General features: G+C 32.7%; 2 protein-coding genes across 2 annotated transcripts; one reads left to right on the plus strand and one right to left on the minus strand.

Moving 5' to 3' along the window:
- The first annotated feature begins 4,475 nt into the window (after positions 1-4,475).
- LOC145610087 (uncharacterized) lies at positions 4,476-9,862 on the plus strand. The gene is made up of 8 exons (XM_081665353.1): positions 4,476-5,372; positions 6,179-6,793; positions 7,000-7,149; positions 7,285-7,431; positions 7,650-7,973; positions 8,134-8,328; positions 8,495-8,700; positions 9,374-9,862. Exons 1-7 carry the CDS (start codon positions 5,244-5,246, stop codon positions 8,672-8,674), a joined length of 1,740 nt encoding a protein of 579 aa, XP_081521479.1. The 5' UTR covers positions 4,476-5,243; the 3' UTR covers positions 8,675-8,700; positions 9,374-9,862.
- A 145-nt stretch (positions 9,863-10,007) lies between these two features.
- LOC145610098 (non-specific lipid-transfer protein-like) lies at positions 10,008-10,760 on the minus strand. The gene is made up of 2 exons (XM_081665362.1): positions 10,291-10,760; positions 10,008-10,191 (listed from the first exon to the last, which is right to left on the minus strand). The coding sequence occupies exons 1-2, from the start codon at positions 10,659-10,661 to the stop codon at positions 10,182-10,184; spliced, it is 381 nt and encodes a 126-aa protein (XP_081521488.1). The 5' UTR covers positions 10,662-10,760; the 3' UTR covers positions 10,008-10,181.
- Positions 10,761-19,210: the final 8,450 nt, after the last annotated feature.

Consider the following 19,210-nt stretch of genomic DNA (forward strand, 5'->3'; position numbering starts at 1 on the left):
TATTTTCATTAAAATTTATTCCAATTGTATGTCACTTTTTTAGTCTTTACATTTGGAATTAAATTGTGAGGAAAAAATGATCTAATTGTAAAGATTAAAGTGATAGAGGAAGTACATATTTTGATCTTAATCTTAACTAGTTAGACCGACACATTTACTGGTGTGAATATGTAACACCCCCGATTTACTAGTTAATAATAAACAATAAATAAAGGAAAAATAAACAACCTTTAAATAAAATAGCGGAAGCATACACCTAAATCGGAGGTATTACCGCCACACTCGACAACCTGTCAAGTGTTAAGGCTTACAAAATCCCAATAATTACAACCCAATAAACTAGGTGAGCTATTTATACAACTTTATAAACTTGTTATAAACAAACTAATCGATCACTTGAGCTCTTTTAACTACGATCACTTGATCAACCTGCTTAAACAACTTGACTGTTCACCATTAAGGACAAATTCCAAAATAGATCGCCGCAGGACCACCATAAGAAAAAGACATGGCCGCAAACAAAAGTAGCACAACAAAACAACACACACGGCAGCAAAAGCTGATTAATCACCACATATCAGAATATAGAGTATAATATAATAAATAACATTACTAGATCAATTAAACAATGTAGTTCGAAACTACATTACACATTGTACTCTGAAAAATAACCTTTATCAACTCAACCTCGAATAATAATACGAACCTTTACTCAATCAACTCATATAACCCATAAGTGTGCCATGTTCGTTGTTCTATACCTAGCCTTGGACATGGGTACTTCGAATAACAAACCAACAAGTATAAAAACTTGAATACTCTCAATAACCAGAAAACACCTTACACCAGACCACATACGGGCCAATTTTCACTGTAGGGGACCATAGAAAAATAAATAAATAAATATTGCACTTCATTCCTAACTCATGATCATTATCTCTTTAACAACATGCCAATGACTAAGGTTTATAACGCTGAGCCTCAAACCAATAACAAAATAATAATTCTCAACCTTTTGATCTCATACATCGATCAAATAACCATTCACAAATTAATAATAATAACTCCACAATGGCACGAGTTCCCAAATAATATAATAATTCAACTCAAAAACATCTCAACTCTTAGGGAAATAAAACTAGTACCGAAAAATAATACCTTGCATTAACAACCCTAAAATCTCGATAAAACAATACTCCCTATAACAACATTAAAAACCCCTAAAAATAACACAATCAATCAATGCGACAATTAAATCATATAATACCACACACTAATCATATACATATAAATCATGATCATATATAATTCACAAATAATAAAATTTACATATAACAATACGAAGTACAATCAATACTAACAATTTATAATCAAACAAAATCAAGAAATAAGATTCGTGTGATTACTAGACAAAATATAAACATACGACTACAAGATTATTGATAGTGTGATTACCGTCACGGACATACAGTCTTCGTTTTGCTTGACGAGGAGAACATCACACTTTCTTTCACATTGTATAATAAAATCTCATGAATATGAGATGCTTATTCATGCGCACCAACACACAAGAGTTGACTTTGATTCTGGAAAATCCAATTGATGATAATTTGCATCGTCATGTTAAAGGCAAAAGTAGTAAACTCAATTTTTGCAGAGTACAGAGTTGGGGTAAGCCGAGGCAAACGTAATATAATTAGGGTATAAGAAGTATTTATAGTTTATAAACAAGACTTTTATAAGATTTAAAATAAGGTTTCAAACTTTCCAAAAATAAACTACGTAGATAAGGAAGGTTACTTAATAATTAAAATAACTTAATTTATACGTATAAATTTATAAAATATTCAAGTATTACAGAATATTTTGACTAATTATATTAATTATCAATAATAATTTAAAATTATAAAAATTTGATATGGAAAAACTATATATCAAGACTATTCTAACTTGTTACCCACGTGGCTATGTTTGTTCAAATATATATAACACAGATATTTGGTTAAAGTGTTGTATGTAAACTTTTTGGACCCATTCTATGTTCGGGTAGTGGTTAATTTATTAGTTTTATTTAAAACCCTACAAATCACTTGAATGAATTCAGTTCATCATGTTTTGACATTAATTACATTTTATGAGTAAGTAGTAATAATTGCTGAAAAAATGGCTTAAAATTGTAAAGTCGAATCTCTATTTATGTGATCGTTAATCAACAATACATTTTGTATTACAAAAAAAACTAAATACCAAACACTTATTACGGAGTATAATTTTACATTTTTACATCAAATATGAAGTTATGAAAATCTTCTTTATCAATATATTTCTCTTATAGTGCGCTTTATATCTTGAAAATAAAATCATATGACATGCAACTAACATCATCGTACGAAATTTCCATAGTATTCTTACACAAAACTCTTTGTTTTTCTAGATAAATTCAAGTCATCCTTTTTTGTCGCCTTAATATTTTCATTTTCAATCATCGTCTTCATTGTTGTAGAAAATTTAGCTAGAATTTTGAGAGCTATTTCTCTAATTTTTATATTTTTTGGGAACTTAAGTGATGTGAAAAAAGCTATTGAAAATTTGTATTTGTATTAGAAGAGAGGGAAGATAAGGTCAATGAATTGAATGATAAATGTATGTGAATAAATTGAATTGAAAGATGGAGGGAGAAGAGGAAAAGGTTTAAGAAATTTAATTAGTTGATTAAAATAGAGATTACAAAATAAGTAGAAAGAGTTATTGAGAAATAAATGAGGAGATAAAGAGAATTTATTGAAAATACAAGGCAATGGGTTAAAGAAATAGAATGATTTTAGAGAAAGGTGAAAGAGAAGGATGACATGTGCCAACTTCGATTTATGTTTTTAAATACTACTCCGTACTAAAGTATAATAGTATTTTCCTATATAGATTTTTTCTTGAAGCATTTTTCCTATATAGATAATATGGTATCAAAATCAAATTGGTGCACTAAATACTCCGTACCATTCATTTATCTTGGAATGAATGGTGTAATGAATATTCCATTCGTTTCATAATAATTGCAACACTTTAACTTTTGCAATATATATATATATAGGGGAGGGATCCGGTGAGAATAGGTTCATATGTGAGAATTCATACTTATATGAGAATTGATTTTAAGTTTAGAACATGTGAGTAAAAGTTTAGAACATACGAATAAAAATTTAGAACATGTGTCTGAAATTAAAATTTAGAACATCTAAGTAATAATTTAGAACATCTATGTGAGTAATATGTTTAGAACATTTGATTTAAGAATTAGAACAAGTACGTGATTAAAAATTTATAAAATATACTTTATGAAATTTTAAACATATGAGTAAAATTTAGAACATCTGATTTAAGATTATGAACATGTGAATAAAAATTTAGAACAAACTGATATAGAATATAGAAAGTGTGAGTAAAAAATTTAGAACATATGAGTAAAAAAATAGAACATACGCTTTAAAATCTGGAACATATAATTAAAAATCTTAGAACACACATTTTAAAATTTAGAACATATAAGTTAAAATTTTGGAACAAGTTATTTCAAATTTATGATATTAAACTTAACTAATTTATGGTTTAAAACATGTGAGTACTAAATTAGAACATTTGATTTAATTTAGAACACCTAAGGAAAAGTTTAGAACATTAAATTTAAAATTTAGAACATACGAATAAAAATTTAGAACATAAAGAGTGTTCTCACATAAGAAAAATTCTCACATAATATATATATATATATATATATATATATATATATATATATATATATATATATATATATATATATATATATATATATATATATATATATATGTTGCCATGCAAAATGTTTCTAGATTAGTGTTTATTTATTTATATTAAAATTAAAATATTTATTAAAAATTTTATAATTGTAAATATTAATATTCAAAATTATGCATTGACAATTGACATCATAACATGTATTTCAATCAAAGTATTGCTTGTTGATATATTGTTCAATAAATCATTATTAAGAATCTTAACACAATGATAACCACTTATTTAAGACATTAAATTCAAAAGGGAAATTCTACATTATAACCCGCTACTTTTTGAAATTCTACGCTGTGCCCCTGGTTTTTGAAACTTCTACACTGTAACCCTAAGGTCTCATTGGTAACTCTGCTGTATCCTTGTCGTTAAGTGTCCGTTAATAAAGTTCCGTTATCCCAAAAAAATTAAAAAAAATTAAAAAGAAAAAAAAAACCAAAATCACCAATCCAACCACCCACAACCAGCCGCTGCAACCCACGGCCAGCCCTACCCCCGTCCCCTCGAACGTCGGACGCCTCTCAGACCCCCTTTCCCTCCCTCGGTGACTGCACAGCCCCGATGACCCTCCCCTTTCCCCATAAAACCACTTGTAACCCCTCCCCCTCCCCCTCCCCCTCGAAAAAACACCTTAAATAACCTTCAATCGCCGGAAATCAACGATCCGCCATCTCCCTTCACCGCAGCCGTAGCCTCCGCTGTTGTTCCTTTTCTCTCTCTCCGCTCTAGCCTCCTACTGCCGGAAATTGAAAGTTAGGGTTAGGGTTTGGGATTTGGGGGTTGGAATTTGAGAGATTTTGTTGAACTTCGTGGTGGGTGATTCAAAGGGGAAAGGGGAGGTGGTCGGGGCAACGCGAACGTCGGGGGAGGGGAAGAAATCTAGGCGGCCGGCGCTCCGGGGGAAGGGTGATGGGATGGCGGTGGCAACGGGCTGACCATGGGGTGGTTTTGGTGTTTTGATTTTTTTTTTTAATATATTTCATTTATTTATTTATTTAATTAAATAAAATTTTTATGTCTAACGGAACTATATTAACGGTGATTTAGCATCAAGGGTACAACAGAGTTACTTACTATACCTTGGGGTTACACGGTAGAAGTTTCAAAAAGTAGGGGCACAACGTAGAATTTCAAAAAGTAGCGGGTTATAATGTAGAATTTTCCAATTCAAAATAATCCTCCCTAAATTATCCATTTCCCGCTTTACCCATTTATTTATTTTATTTCCCCAATAATAATATTTTTTTTTTTAAATTTATTTTTTAAAAACGTTTGACGCCTCTTTACCTTCACTCACACACTCACACTCAAAGCTTCCCTCGCAAGCTTAACTCTTCTTCTTCCTCTTCCTCATTCTCTCTCCTCTTTCATCTTCACAACATTTTCTCTCTCCTCCATTTTCAGAACAATTCATCTTCGCAATCATGAGACGCAGCACAAGGAGATCAACAATGGCGGTTTCTATTCACAGTTCTCTTGATTTCGACTCTAACAAAATAAGTACCAGAAGATCTTCCTCCATTATTCCTCAATCCGAAGAAACCCGTAATCCGGTACATCAATTCTTCCTTTTTTTTTTTTTTATAATTCTGAATATGTTATTAATTTACTCTTGCATTGTAATTCAGTAATGTAATTTGTTTTGTTGTTTCGGGTGTATCCTGTTTAGAAATTGGTTTATGTACTTTGAATTCGGATAAAGGGTAATGATGTAGACGGGATTTGAACACGGGCTCGAAGCGGCCTATGAACTTTCACATGAGTAGTAGTTTGTCTTGAATGTTACTTAATTTTTTTTAAAAAAAATAATTTGCTGAAATGTAGTAGCTCATGTAACAATGTGATGTCAGAATGTGTAAAATTCAAAAGGTTTTTTCTTTTTGTTGAAAAATAAAGTAATTAGGTACTTAGAAAGGTTATTGAAAGGGGAAGGTGTTTAAAAAAAATTTATGATTTGTTGCCTTTTACTTAACTTTAAATGGAATATGAGTATGTGAATGATGTTTCGAATTAAAATTACACCCGGGTGTATGATGAAAATCGCGTAATGTGAGAAGGGTGAGTCTGTTCTCTGTTCAATGGTTTGAAGATCAAAGGATGTATGACAAAGAAAAAAAATAAAAAGGTTTTATTCTTAAGGATTTGTGGGTTTTGTTAAAAAAATAGGAAGAACTCCTAGAAGCTTGGAACAAATAATTTGAGTTTACGGCTTTGTTAAATTTGTCTTAGTTATATTATAGGAGGAAATGTGTAGTTTTAAGTATTGAGATAGATTGAGAACTAAGATTTTTGATGTGTTGAATTTCTTTTTTTTGTATGATTTTAACAAGATGAAGCCCCTTCTTATTATTGTTGGCAGGCTGGGAACTTTACCACCAAATTTTCGATGTCCTCATTTGTAAAGAAAGTGGAACAGTTAACACATGATCAGAGAACTGCTATTGAAAAAGTTGGGTTTGGGAATTTGCTACGCGTTCCTCATCATACCCTCCGAAAAAATCTGTTAGTTGAATGGATGGAGCGTTGGGACAGTGAGAAAAGGGCATTTGTACTTCATGATAAGGAGCTTACCATTACTGATATGGATGCTGCATTGATCTTGGGGTTGCGTACTGTTGGTAATCCTGTAAGTTTGAGTGAAGAAGATCCATTATCTGAAATGGAAAGGGAGTATGGAGCTACCATAATTAATCGAAAAATCAGTATGTCTGCAATTGAGGGAAGGTTACAATCCCTTGGTGATGATGCCAGTGAAGATTTTGTAAGGAATTTCTTGCTATTTATGTTTGGGACGATTCTTTTCCCAAGTTCAAATGCTAAACTAGACTCGCGCTATCTGTCCTTTCTTAAAGACCTTGAGGGAGTGTCCAAGTATGCTTGGGGTAGAGCTGTTGTTGAGGACCTATTCAATTGGTTATCTAGAAGGAAAGAGGAACAAATAAAAAGCATTGAAGGTTGCCTTATTCTTCTCCAAGTAAGTTCTTGTCATCTTTATGCTGGATAGCCGGCTTGAATTCATATGCTTTTAGTGATGTTACCGTTAAGCTTTAATAACACACATTATCATATGCTTTACAAACTACTGGAATTGTCCATTTTTTAAGTATCTGACTTGCAGTTGCACACATAGACTTTCTGGTTCTAATGAGGATTTGGTCTTCAACTTTCTGATGTAAGCAGATTTGGTCCTACGAACATATAGACATTGGGCGTCCAATTCTGATTAGTTGCTCGGTGGACTTCCCTCGAGCTTGCCGTTGGGAAAGTAGTAGGTGTAACAGCCCAAGGCATTGGTTCACTTCCAAGTTCAATGAGGTTGAAGAGAATCAGGTGAGGAAATTCTATTTGGTTTATGCCATTGCTAGTTGTTATATATCTACTATTTAGAAGTTTCAATCTTCCATGAACTAGTATTTTACTTTCAACGGCACATTGGTGTTAAGATTGTTAACATTGTACCTTCAGGTAATATTGAAGCTGCAACCAACAGCAACTGAGATGAATAATGATTACATACGAGAGCTACTTACTGAAGAAGCTGCAGGAGGAGAAAAGATTCTCTCAACTAGGACAAACATCACAACATCTAAGACAAAAGAGGTCCCATCAAAGGTTAGACATGATGAAACTAGCCTGCAACTTAGATTGGAATTTGATTGGAATGCAAAGACACATTTTTCAGGGATATTATCTGCTTATGTGTATGAATAAAGAAAACATACTACTCCGTATCATGTTACTGATCAATACTGGCAGGGTGGGATTAAACTTATTTCAATTTATGATACATTTTGGGCTGAAATTTGATTCTTTTGTCAATTTCCCTGCAGTGTTTAAGCCAGAAGACTTTGTCAAATGAGAAACCAGAGGGAGGGGTGGCAAGAGGCAAGCATGATCAACGAGCTGATATTCCAGAGAGTTCTGGAATATCAGAAATAACATCAGAAGAATGCGAGAGAGAAGAGGTTCTGTCAACTAGAACAAGAGCCACAACATCTGCGCCTATTGGGCTCCCACCTAAGCATGATCAGCGAGCTGATATTCCAGAGAATTCTGGAATATCAGGAATATCATCAGAAGGATTCGAGAGAGAAGAGGTTCTGTCAACTAGAACAAGAGCCACAACATCTGCGGCAATTGGTCTCCCACCTAAGGTTGTTAAGCATGCACAAATATCCATGTGTGCATGATTATGAGAATTGTAGAGGAAATCTGAATTTTGGCAGCTGGTGGACAATTGTGATGTTAGGTTTTTAGCTCTACTGAAATGACTTTTATTGCTAAATTGTAATCTTTTATTTGTTTGCTAAACAGAGTTTAAGCCAACATGCTATATTGGATAAGAAGCCAGACAAAGGTGCAGAAAGAAGCAAGCATGATAATCAAGACTTACCAGAGGATTCTAGACAGTCAATGGATGTGTCAGTGATGACTGAAGATTATGCGGAATGTTCCTCATCGTATGGTTTGCAAGAGGACCAGAGTGCAGAGACATCCCTTAATGCTAAGGTGATTACTGTTAAGTTGTCAATTTATATATTGGTACTATGATCTTATTTGTCATCTTTTGAAGGAGTAGGTTATAGATTGGAAATATGATTTTAACAAAGTAAATTTAAAGCAAATTAATGTGGTACTTTTCAAACTTCTAACTGACAATTTTAATAATGTACAGGAAGAGTATGTTTTGGAGAATGAGAAACTTAAGAGAGAAAATGCTGTTATGAGGAAGATAATTGAAGACCTAAGAAAGGAAAATGCTGAGCTGAAAGAAGATAACCAACGCTTGAGGGCTCCTCCTGCACTTGCTGATAATATAGAAAGGCTTATTGATGAATACTTTGGTGGAGTTTAGGCTGCTTCGGAAGTTGTTTGTTTTCGGTAAGATCATGAAGTCATGCACTAATAATATCCTTGTGTGTCTAATGCTGAGTCCCAGGCTTGCTTCTTTTTTTTTTTTTAAATGCCACCGCCAGCTATTCTTCATCAATTAGTTAATAGTAGTTCATTATGCTGTGAATCAGATAGATTAGGCACTGAATCAAATTAAAGCACACAATTAAGGCAACTGATAGTAGTGTTGATCAAGTCAGGATAATCCAATCAACACAATTCCCTACTCCAAGAGGTAGGAAGTCTCCCAAAGTATTTCCTCACTATCTTTCTGAATACCTTATTACACAGACTAAACCACTAAACCACTTCTAATAGTGCATTAGTGCTACTACAGATTCTTCTAGCAAAAAGCATAACTAATTATGCAATCTCCTCCCCTCACACACAACAAACTCCTGAAATCTTCTCCATTTATCATAAGTAACTTCCTTATTTTCCTTCTCCTTGCATATGTGAATACAAGAGGGTTTAGGTTATTCTCAGCATATTATAATACGATTATGAATAAACAAATATTTATGGGCACAAGATAAGATGTGCATTGATATATGAACTGCTATGGAGTTAAATGGTAAAGTTATAGTGTAGTCAGTTTTTTGTCATCTGCTTAGCAATGTGAACCATTTCCCCTCATTATCTTATTACTGTGTTTTGGCAGATGAATTCAATTCCTATGCCATAGAAGCGGGCATCAGCTGATTGTTTATCATTGGATAAATGTGCATACATTCAACATCTGATTTCTGCTCTCTGGTATAAGTAATTATGTGTACTGGTATGATTGCATTATATAGTGACTATAGTCCCATGCTGTAAGTACTAGTTTATAGAGTGTGATCCAATTTACGAGTTAAACAATTAGAGACTGTTGTAGTCCTTATAGGAAAATTCCTTTATCTTCACATCATCTATAGGAAAATAAACTCGATGTATGAAAGTCTAGAAAAACTCTGTTACATAGCCTTGTCTGTATAAGCTGCAGTTGCAGTAGCATTGCTAGTGTATATAATTTGAAGAAAATTTTCTAATATTCATGTGTGTATTTATATTTGTGTCATCATTTGGAGTCTTTATGAACAATAATTGGGGCCAATTTTGAGATCGTATTTACACTCTTTGCCTCTTTGTTAGTTGAAGAGGACTATGATATGCTTATTTGGTCTTGATAACATAATGCGTAGTTTAGAGTTGAAGAAATCCGTTTTTTAAGGCTAAAATCTCATTACATTATTTGTAAAGTGGAACAATTTCATCAGCCAGGGATTTAGAAGGTTTATTTGTGTGAAGTTGTCAATTTATCATTTTGATTCCATCAAACTGCAATTTATTGTTAGAATAAGTTTTCTAGGACATCAAACTCCAGTACAGAGAAATATAAACTTCACTACAATGAAACAAGGAGACTCTTAGGTAGAGTCTCATCCACGAACTTTATTAGTGAAACTTTTTCCATCTTCCTTGTAGCTCTAACCCGTTCTGCATTAACATAAGACAACAAAAGAAATTAGATGTCTTGTACAGCTAATCAAGCAAAATTTTTTAAGAAATCTTTGAGTTTAGAGACATGAAACATACACTTTGGTGCAGTCAGTGTTGGGGCTGAAGGTGTAAGACATGCTAACCCCACACTGTGCAGGAAGCTTAGCTGCAAGGTCACTGTTGAGTCCTTTGATGCTAGCTGCAGTTGATTTCATACACTCACAGAGGGCCCTGTGCTCACCTGTTTGTTCGGCTGTGGCCTTGAGTGACCTTACCCCAGCGCAGCAGCTTTCTGATGGAGTTGCCTGGGTAGGGCCACTGCCCTTCAGGTATGGCATGCAGGGTGACAGAGTGTCACTAACTCCACTGCATGATAAAGCTGCTTCTGTTGCACGGGAGGTGGCTCCCAATACCATACAGATGGCCACAATGACGCGGGCTAGTTTGAGAAGTGAGATAGCTGCCATTTTTTCTGGTTAGTGTACAAAATTTTGCTGTTGGAACTGGTTTAAAAAATTGATGCTAGAAATGTATGTGTATATATACATCAGCATGATAATAGAAAATTGGCTTAGTTTGATGTGGTTGGGGACTTGAGGGTTGATCAAATTTAATGCTGAGAAATTGTTTTGTGTGTGTATATCCATATTGGTGTCCTTGTCTGTCGAATAAAACTTTTTGGATGAACTTGAATATAGGAAACTTGTAGTTAACATCTTGAAGTCGGCATTCTTAGCTGATTTCAACGGAAAAATACTGAGAAGACGCATCAAAAAAATTTGAAATGCAAGCTTGGTGTCAAAATCCCCTAGCTTTAATGGAAATATTACAAAATTTCTAATGTTGATGTTGTTACCTTTTCTGTTTGTTTGCCAATTTTGGATGTAACTTCTTATTTCAATTAAGTAGAAATTTGTGAAAGTAAAAATTGTAGATTTATGATTCCAAGTGTTGAAACTTGAAACATTGAGAGAGCTATAAAGATAAATACAAGCATATACTCCCTGTGTTTTTTCTAGTTTACTCACTTCATACTTTTTCGTTATTAGCATTGTAATACGTGTGATTTTATAAAATTCGTCTTGATTTTTACTTTCATTACATTTTTTGTTATAATAGTTTTATGTTAAGTGTAAAAATGAGAATTATGTAAACTAAAAACCAAAAGGAAAAAAAAAAAAACTTGAAAAGGAAAAGAGGAGTATCTTGTAATTAAGATTGTAAACCCTGATGAGTAAAGGAAATTCAACATTCGTAGTACATATCAAAGCTTTAGATTTTGTCTGAGGGTCTTGGCCATTTTTTTGGGGTCAATGAGTCGATAGCCATTCTTAACAAAGCACAGGTAATTGCAGGCAGTTGTGAACTTGTGATGCATGATAAAAAAAACCTTTATGGTGCAGAGGAAGTCCGTCCTTGAATAAGGATTTGGGTCTAGTGGTCTATTCTTGGTAAATCAGAGAGTACTATATCAAGTAGTGTATTGATAATTATTTAAGGAATATGATCATATAATTCAGCCATTATTAGTCATTAATGAGTATACAAGTAGTGTATTGATAAAATGATAATTATTTAAGGAATATGATCATATAATTAAGCCATTATTATATAGAGAGATGGAAATGAGATGGCGCATGGTTTTGTGTTACTCCGTAATGTTTTGCAAGGAAGGCCGAAGCTCTATATTTGAGTTGATAATTTACCTGTCATGATGGTATATCTCGGATGTAGGTAACACTCGTACACCTCATAAAAATAGTTTTTAATCACATTGTTGGAGTGAACTAGTGAAGAGGTTCATGCAGATGTTAATTGTATGGTTGCACCTTGCACTGTATCAACTGGTGCATCAAAATATGTATTGGAGGCTGCAGATCTGCAGTATTTTTGAGACTGGAGGAAAGTTTCTGAGAGGGCTTAAGGGGTATATGCTGTGAACTTTGAAGGGTAACTGTCATAATAACAATGTGATCATAGTTCTTTGATGCCTTTATTTTGGCATTATTGTTCTTAGGCATACTAGTCTGCAGCCAAGTTTTGCAGCCTCTACAGCAGTGCATCAATATAATCTCCGAATTTGATGTGCAACAGAAGTTAAGATCGCGATACAGTCTTTGTCCATCCCACAAGCTTATTGAACCCCATCTTAGGAGCTAGGTATTAAATTGAATTTCCCCATATTAAACTTAGAATTGAATTATTGTCTTCAAATTCTGATTTATTAAGTCCTTTATACTACTATATCATATAGTGATACATCTAAGCAAAACTAGATGTAACAAAGTGAAAAATAACCTCTCATGTAGATAAAATCATAAGGATTTCACATCATAATAGATTATTGAAAATACATATAAGCCAGACATGCATCATTCATACATGAATGCATATCTAGAGTTACAAAACTAGAGTAACACTATGATGAGACATCGATCAAGACTGCTTTATTTTTCATTTCCCTGCTTAATTCTTTCCTGGTTATTCTTCCACAAGGCTTCACTGTATGCTGCAAAACATGAAAAAAAATGGTACATACTCCTTAAATTACTCACTTTTTTCGGTACTAAAATAAAAAAGACGTACTGAATTATGATTATTGATTACTCCATTCGTTAGGAAATATTAATATGCCTTTGATCCAGGGTCAATTTTAAGAAATTGATTGATAACTTAATTGAATATCAATCTATAGTAGAGTATGTTTAAAATCTCGTTGTATATAAAAAAATGTCCATCTTATGACACAACTACACAAGTAATATCTACTTCGTATTACCTAGTAGAGTGTTTATTTATTTTGTTGATGATCCTATAAAGTGATATGTGCAAGTTAATTAATATTTGAAATTTGTGTCAAAAAAGTTTTTATATTTGAAATTGAATTAGCATTTTGAAATCGATATAATTTTAAACATAGCTTATTTTACTTGTTAAATTTATTATATACGAAAACAAGTTGGGAGTACAAATTAAATTGCAAAAAAAAAAAAAAAAATTGTAATACGAAGTATATTACCTGTTGCAGTTGATTTTAGGGTTAAAGGAGTAGCTGACGGGAACCCTACACAGAGAAGCAAGTCTAGAAGCAAGGTTATAGTTTAGACCTTTAGTCTTAGATGCTGTTGATTTCATACAATTACAAGCCATCCTACGGTCAGCCGTGGTTTGAGCCGCGGCCTTAAGACCTGCAATTCCGGCACAACACTTAGGTGACGGTACACCCCCAGCCGTGCCCCTCAAGAACGTCATGCATTGTCCTAGGTACTTGGTCACAGCACCACATGTTGTCAAGGCCGCCTCGACTCTATTCGGCATGACAAGGGCTTGCACCACCATGCTAACCATCACGAAACATACCAACTTCTTTAGCATTACACTAGCCATTTTCACAACTCTTTTTTTTTCTTGTTGATTGTTTTGTATTTTTTTTTTCTATGAAGTTGTGTAGTATGAGTGTAACTACGTGCATGGTTTTATAGAGTTGATCTAGGTAGTTGGACGTTGTTAAGCTATAATTTAATGCTAAGGGATTATTTTTGCTAAATTTTGGGCATTTACGTGTCAATTTTTGCAGATTTTGTTGTAATTAACGTTGTATACATAACTAATTCTGAATCTATTGCTAACGTATTATGAATGGAAGTTTTGTTTGGATGTTGATAAATTCGGGAGTTGTGAGTTTGTGACCACTGATCTTAAGGAGACGTATAGGTCATGTATGGACCGCCATGTTAATATCTACGACCGAGTAGTCAATAAGAGCGTATGCCAAAGTATTGATTCATATCCTTTTATTTTTTTGGTTTTTTTTTACTTAATCCGATTACTTTTTAAGTGTTTCACTATAGAAATACATAGTTTTAGGCAACTTAATCGATTTGAATATGGGATTTTAAAACTTTATAAGAAAAATAGTGGAGTTAATATGTTATTGAAAATTCAGGGATGTGAGAGGGAAAGAAATAAAAGTAGTTTTGAGTATGAGTGAACATCATGCGAAGTGAGAGAATTAATTAATATTTAAATGAAATTGTTTTCTAATAGAAAGTGTGACATTATCCGTTCAAAAAAAAAAAAAAAAAAGTGTGACATTAAAAAAAGGCCGCAAAAGAAAAGTATACACAAATTCATGATTAAGGCCGAAAAAGAGTATTTTATTCTAAGACGGATAAAAGTTACCCTAAAAGTACATGTTTTTAAGTTATCTTTAATTTGTATACTTCGTATTACATATTAGAATACAATCTAATTCATTATAAATTAAAAGTTACCCTTTTAGAACTAAAGTTACCGTAAAAATTGTTAAAATAACCTTTAAATGGACCGACTTGCAATAAAATTAAAGTAAGTCCGTGTAATATTAAGCCCCGTTTTCTTCACCTTATTTTTGCTGAAATGAAATTATTTTTACTGAAACAAAATTATATTTGCTGAATTTAAATTATCTTTACTGAACTTAAATTAATTTTACTAAACTGAAATTATTTTTACTGAACTAAAATCATTTTTACTTAATATTATTTTTTTTAAGGTGAAGAGAACAGGGTTTTATTGGAAACACTATAAAAAAAAAATGAAAGGAGTATGAATCAAACTACGTACATTGGTAGTTTTTTTGGCACCGTGGCGCTCTCTCTTCAGTCCTCCATTGAAGCGTACTGCCGTACAGCCACTGAAGCGCCTTCTGAGCTTTCTCTATCCCATTGAACCAGATTCTGAGGTATGTTGTTTTTTCACAATCTAGGGTTTAGTTTCATACCATTATTTCTAATCTAATTATTAGTATAGTCAATTCAGGGTTTGGGTTTTTAAAAAAAAATATTAGGGCTCATATTAGGAGGATTCTTGAACTATCGTTCATTATTACTAAAGCTATATGAAATATTAATATATAACGTGCAAATTTGTCGCTGCAATTTTGATGTGTGCAATAATTAAGTTGATATTTTTAAGCTAGAACAATTTAATGTGATTTTTTTATATTAATTTGATAATTATTGGTTCAAATTTGGTTGTTTATGAGTTGCATTTTTCGACCCTAATTGAGCCTACTGCCTACCAGCTTAGGGCGAGGAAGATTTTTAAGGCTTTTTATTCGAGGCTCATTTAGCTTCAAGCTCGAGTCGAGCTTGCCTAAACCCTAAGCCTTGATCTCTTAATTGTTTGTGTTTTTTTTTCTTCTTTTGCTTTGTTGAACGTGATTATGTGATAGTGCATTTAGTATTACATAGATAACTAAGGGTCTGTTCTGATACGATTATTTTCAGTTTAGTTCAACTCTAATAATTTCAGTTCAATTCAGCTCCTATTCTAAGGATGTGAGGCATATGTGCAGGTCATATTGGTGCGTAGAGCTTAGAAAAATCGACCAACATGTCGATGTCTAAGGCTAAGGGTTCGAAGATGCGCCAGAATATTAATCATCGCATGCGGGTCACTACGCAAGATGGGCGTCAACTCGTCGGGAAACTCATGGCCTTTGATCGTCACATGAATGTTGTCCTCGGCGATTGTGAGGAGTTTCGGAAGCTGCCTCCGACAAAAGCTAGCAAACCCAATCCTAGCAAAGAGAGAGAAGAACGTCGTACCCTTGGCCTTGTCATCCTTAGAGGTGAAGAGTTGATTTCCATGACTGTTGAAGGTCCTCTCCCTCCTCAGGAGTTACGTGCCTAGCTAGTGCATGATATATTGATATGTATCTCCTTGAAATCCACTTCTTAGGTTGAGTAACAAAGAGTTAAACCAATATATGTTAGATGTGGCCCAAAATTTCATATGGACCAAGTTTTGAAGAAGCCTAACACAATTCTTCTTGCTTCTATAATATGTCAAATATTCTACAATTATGTTGATTATTCTAGAAAATTGTCAACTTTCTAGAAGTAATATTATCATGCAAGCAAATCTAGAGAATTCTTCATACATTTTGGGGCATCCATTTCCACCGACTTAACCAACTATAAATAGTTGGAGTTTGGCTCATATTGAGACATCCAACCAATATACATTCAACCTCCATTACACAAATTTACCCACTCACAAAATTACTCATCCATTTACACTAGTCTCCCTAGTTAATCTCCTCGTTGTAATTTATTCCACTATTTTCTTTTCTTTTATTTTGAGAGTTTAATTGTAAGAGTTGTATCTCAATACCGTATTATTGGGGTAACTTTGTACTCTCATTTTATTATAGTGGAATTTTCTGGTGCTCGTCATCGTGGGTTTTTTTACCTCTATTTAGAGATTTTTTCCCACGTTAAAAATCGTGTCTCCTTTTATTGTTTATCTTACATTTTACCTTTAATTTCTCTTTCTATTTTACATTTTCGCTGTGTGCTCATACCCTAACAATATACATTTTGATGCTTTATTTCGTTGTTTTGTTAATAAAACCCAAAACAAAACAACAATTACTATTAATTTTTTGCTCCACTTAGGCATGGGATGAGTTAGCAGGTTTGATCAACGATCGTTTTGATAAAAAAAAAACTTTATCCGAAACAAGAATGTGTGAGTTAGTACTAATTTGGCTTGAAATCCACTTATGAATAATTTTTTGAGTAACTATATGGTTTTCTAGATTATTCCGGAGATTATGAGATCCTAAATTTCCAATAAGAAATTAAACCAAACAGAATAACCAGCATTTTAAAGATGTGATTCATTTATTGAAAGCAATTAAAAAGTTTTTCGATGAATTAGTAGTTGGTTTATTTTCTTTTTCTTACCTACTAAAGGAAAGGAAACTAGATGGAAAAAGGAAAGAGGAAGAAAAGGAAAGGAAAATAGATGGAAAAACATTTAATTATAATGTTAAAATAAAATCATACATGTAAAGAGAGGACACATGAATTATTAGGCAAAATAAAACAAGAATAATTTAGTCAGATAAGAATAAACATTCTTTTAAATGAAGATACTTAGATACACGTGTAGGCACTAAAATTTTTATATAAGTGCCACATCGGATATTATATGGGTCAAAAGTCAAAGTATTGACTCCTATTTATTTGATTATTTATTAAACTTAATTATTTTGGGTGAAATAAATTAAATTAGCCCATTTTAATTATTTTTAACTAATTTGTTTATTTAATAGTGAAAACCTATTAAAATGGGTTAAACTATTGTAAATGGGTTAAACTCTAATTAACCCTAGTGTCTCTCTCTCTATAAATAGAGGTTCTCTATTTCATTTGAGAAAGGAGGAAAAACCTAAAGTAAACAAGGAGATCAATATACAGAGTAAGCCTCTCAATGTAGGTTATATCAGGGCTAGAAGGGACACTATTGGAATACAGAAATCACAAGAGATTTGTACATACCTAATTTTTTTTTTGGTGTTTAGAGAGCCACAAGGGCGGGTGATGAGAATCGATCCTAAGATCACCTGGGACCGGGAGGGGAGCTCTAACCACTTGAGCTATCCCTCACTCTCATTTGTACATACCTAATGATTAGGTTATTATGTGGTATTTGTAGAAATTATGATTCAACAAACATATTAAATTTTCTAATTTAGTTTCATGAAAGGAAGTAAGTTAAAAAAGGAAAAAAGGGATTTTGAGAGAAATACTCTGGAATATCTAATCCTTTTCCAATAGCATACTCCCTCTGTTTCAAAATGAATACACAAGTTGACAGACACGTATGCCAATGCTAAAATTTAACTAAAAATATAATTGAATATCTATAAATAATAGAAGATTGGTATTCTAAAATAATACATTGAGACGATTCTAATTAACAAATACCCACATAATTTTTTTTTTGTTTTTGTTTAGATCACTAACATTGGTTAATGTAAATAGTGCAAAAAAGTCTAAGTGTGACATTTACTTTCTCCGTTTTTTTAGATGCATCACTTTTGAAATTGCGAACTTGTAGGCAACTTTTAGAGTTGAGAGAGATGGAGATAAAAAAAAATAAAGAGGGTCCATGTGATATGAGAGAGGTTAACTTATTGACAAAGGGAATGTGATGCATCCAAGTTGAAACTTTTATATAAAGAGATGCATCTTATAAAAAAATAAGGAAGTATTTATAGAGAGAATAACATTAGTTTGAAACAAATATAGGAATACAATACTCGTAAATATGATTTTCTATTTATTCTTTCTGGGTGAATTTCCCTCTATCAAAACCAATTAAGTGTATGGATAACAAATGGGATGTGCGGGTAGAGATACCCATACCCCCTCCCATTGGCGGACCCACGTTGGGACCTGGGGGGGCACGTGCCTCCCCCTAAAAAAAAAAAAAAATTCTATAAAATAGCCTGTTTTAATGAAGTATATATATTTTACACTGTATTTTGTTTCAAGAATTGGTAAGTTGCTGCAATGGTAACTAAGGAGTGCAATTGATTTGCTATATGTTGGTTGGTTAAGGGGTCGAATCTCTCTCCATTCATCAATGTTTTACATTCATTTTTCCCTTTTGTGGCTATAGTATTTATTTTTCTTTTTCATCAATGTTTTTTTTAGTCTTTGGATTTTTTAAAAACTATCCATGCTTTTTTTTTCTCTTCCCTTTTTGACATTATTTTCCCTTTTGTGCCTCTAGTATTTGTCTTCTTTTTAAAATTATCTATGATTTTTTTCCCTTTCCTGCCTTAGCTTCTTGACATTTACGTATATATCTTTGTTTTATTTTTTAAATTATCGGTGCTTTTTTTCCCTTCCATTCTTGACATTTACGTATATATATTAAAATGACTTCCAATATTTCATAATTAACATGAGTATTTTGATAAATATTACTATTTACTCTATATTACTTTGACTATTATTTATTGATTTGATTGTCATATTGAGTATTCGATACTTTGTAACTAGTATGGAGTATATAATTTATCCGTAAAAACCTCATGGGCCTGGGAAATTAATCGTTGTTTAGATTTTGTAGTTACTTTTGAATGATAATACAATACATTGTGTTAAAAAAATTAATTTGATTTATGCTAGCTAACTACATGTGTTATAATTAGCTTAAAAATAGTTTGAGGCTC

The sequence above is a fragment of the Chenopodium album genome, chromosome 3 (assembly GCF_948465745.1).
Source record: "Chenopodium album chromosome 3, dcCheAlbu1.1, whole genome shotgun sequence".
NCBI lineage: Eukaryota > Viridiplantae > Streptophyta > Magnoliopsida > Caryophyllales > Amaranthaceae > Chenopodium > Chenopodium album.

What these genes read in the sequence shown, in the direction of transcription:
- LOC145610087 (XM_081665353.1), top strand. Translation starts at nt 5,244, where the DNA reads ATGAGACGCAGCACAAGGAGATCAACAATGGCGGTTTCTATTCACAGT. An exon ending in GTTGCCTTATTCTTCTCCAA is followed by an intron (nt 6,794 to 6,999) that starts GTAAGTTCTTGT and finishes TGATGTAAGCAG; the next exon opens with ATTTGGTCCTACGAACATAT. An exon ending in AGACATCCCTTAATGCTAAG is followed by an intron (nt 8,329 to 8,494) that starts GTGATTACTGTT and finishes AATAATGTACAG; the next exon opens with GAAGAGTATGTTTTGGAGAA.
- LOC145610098 (XM_081665362.1), bottom strand. Translation starts at nt 10,661, where the DNA reads ATGGCAGCTATCTCACTTCTCAAACTAGCCCGCGTCATTGTGGCCATC.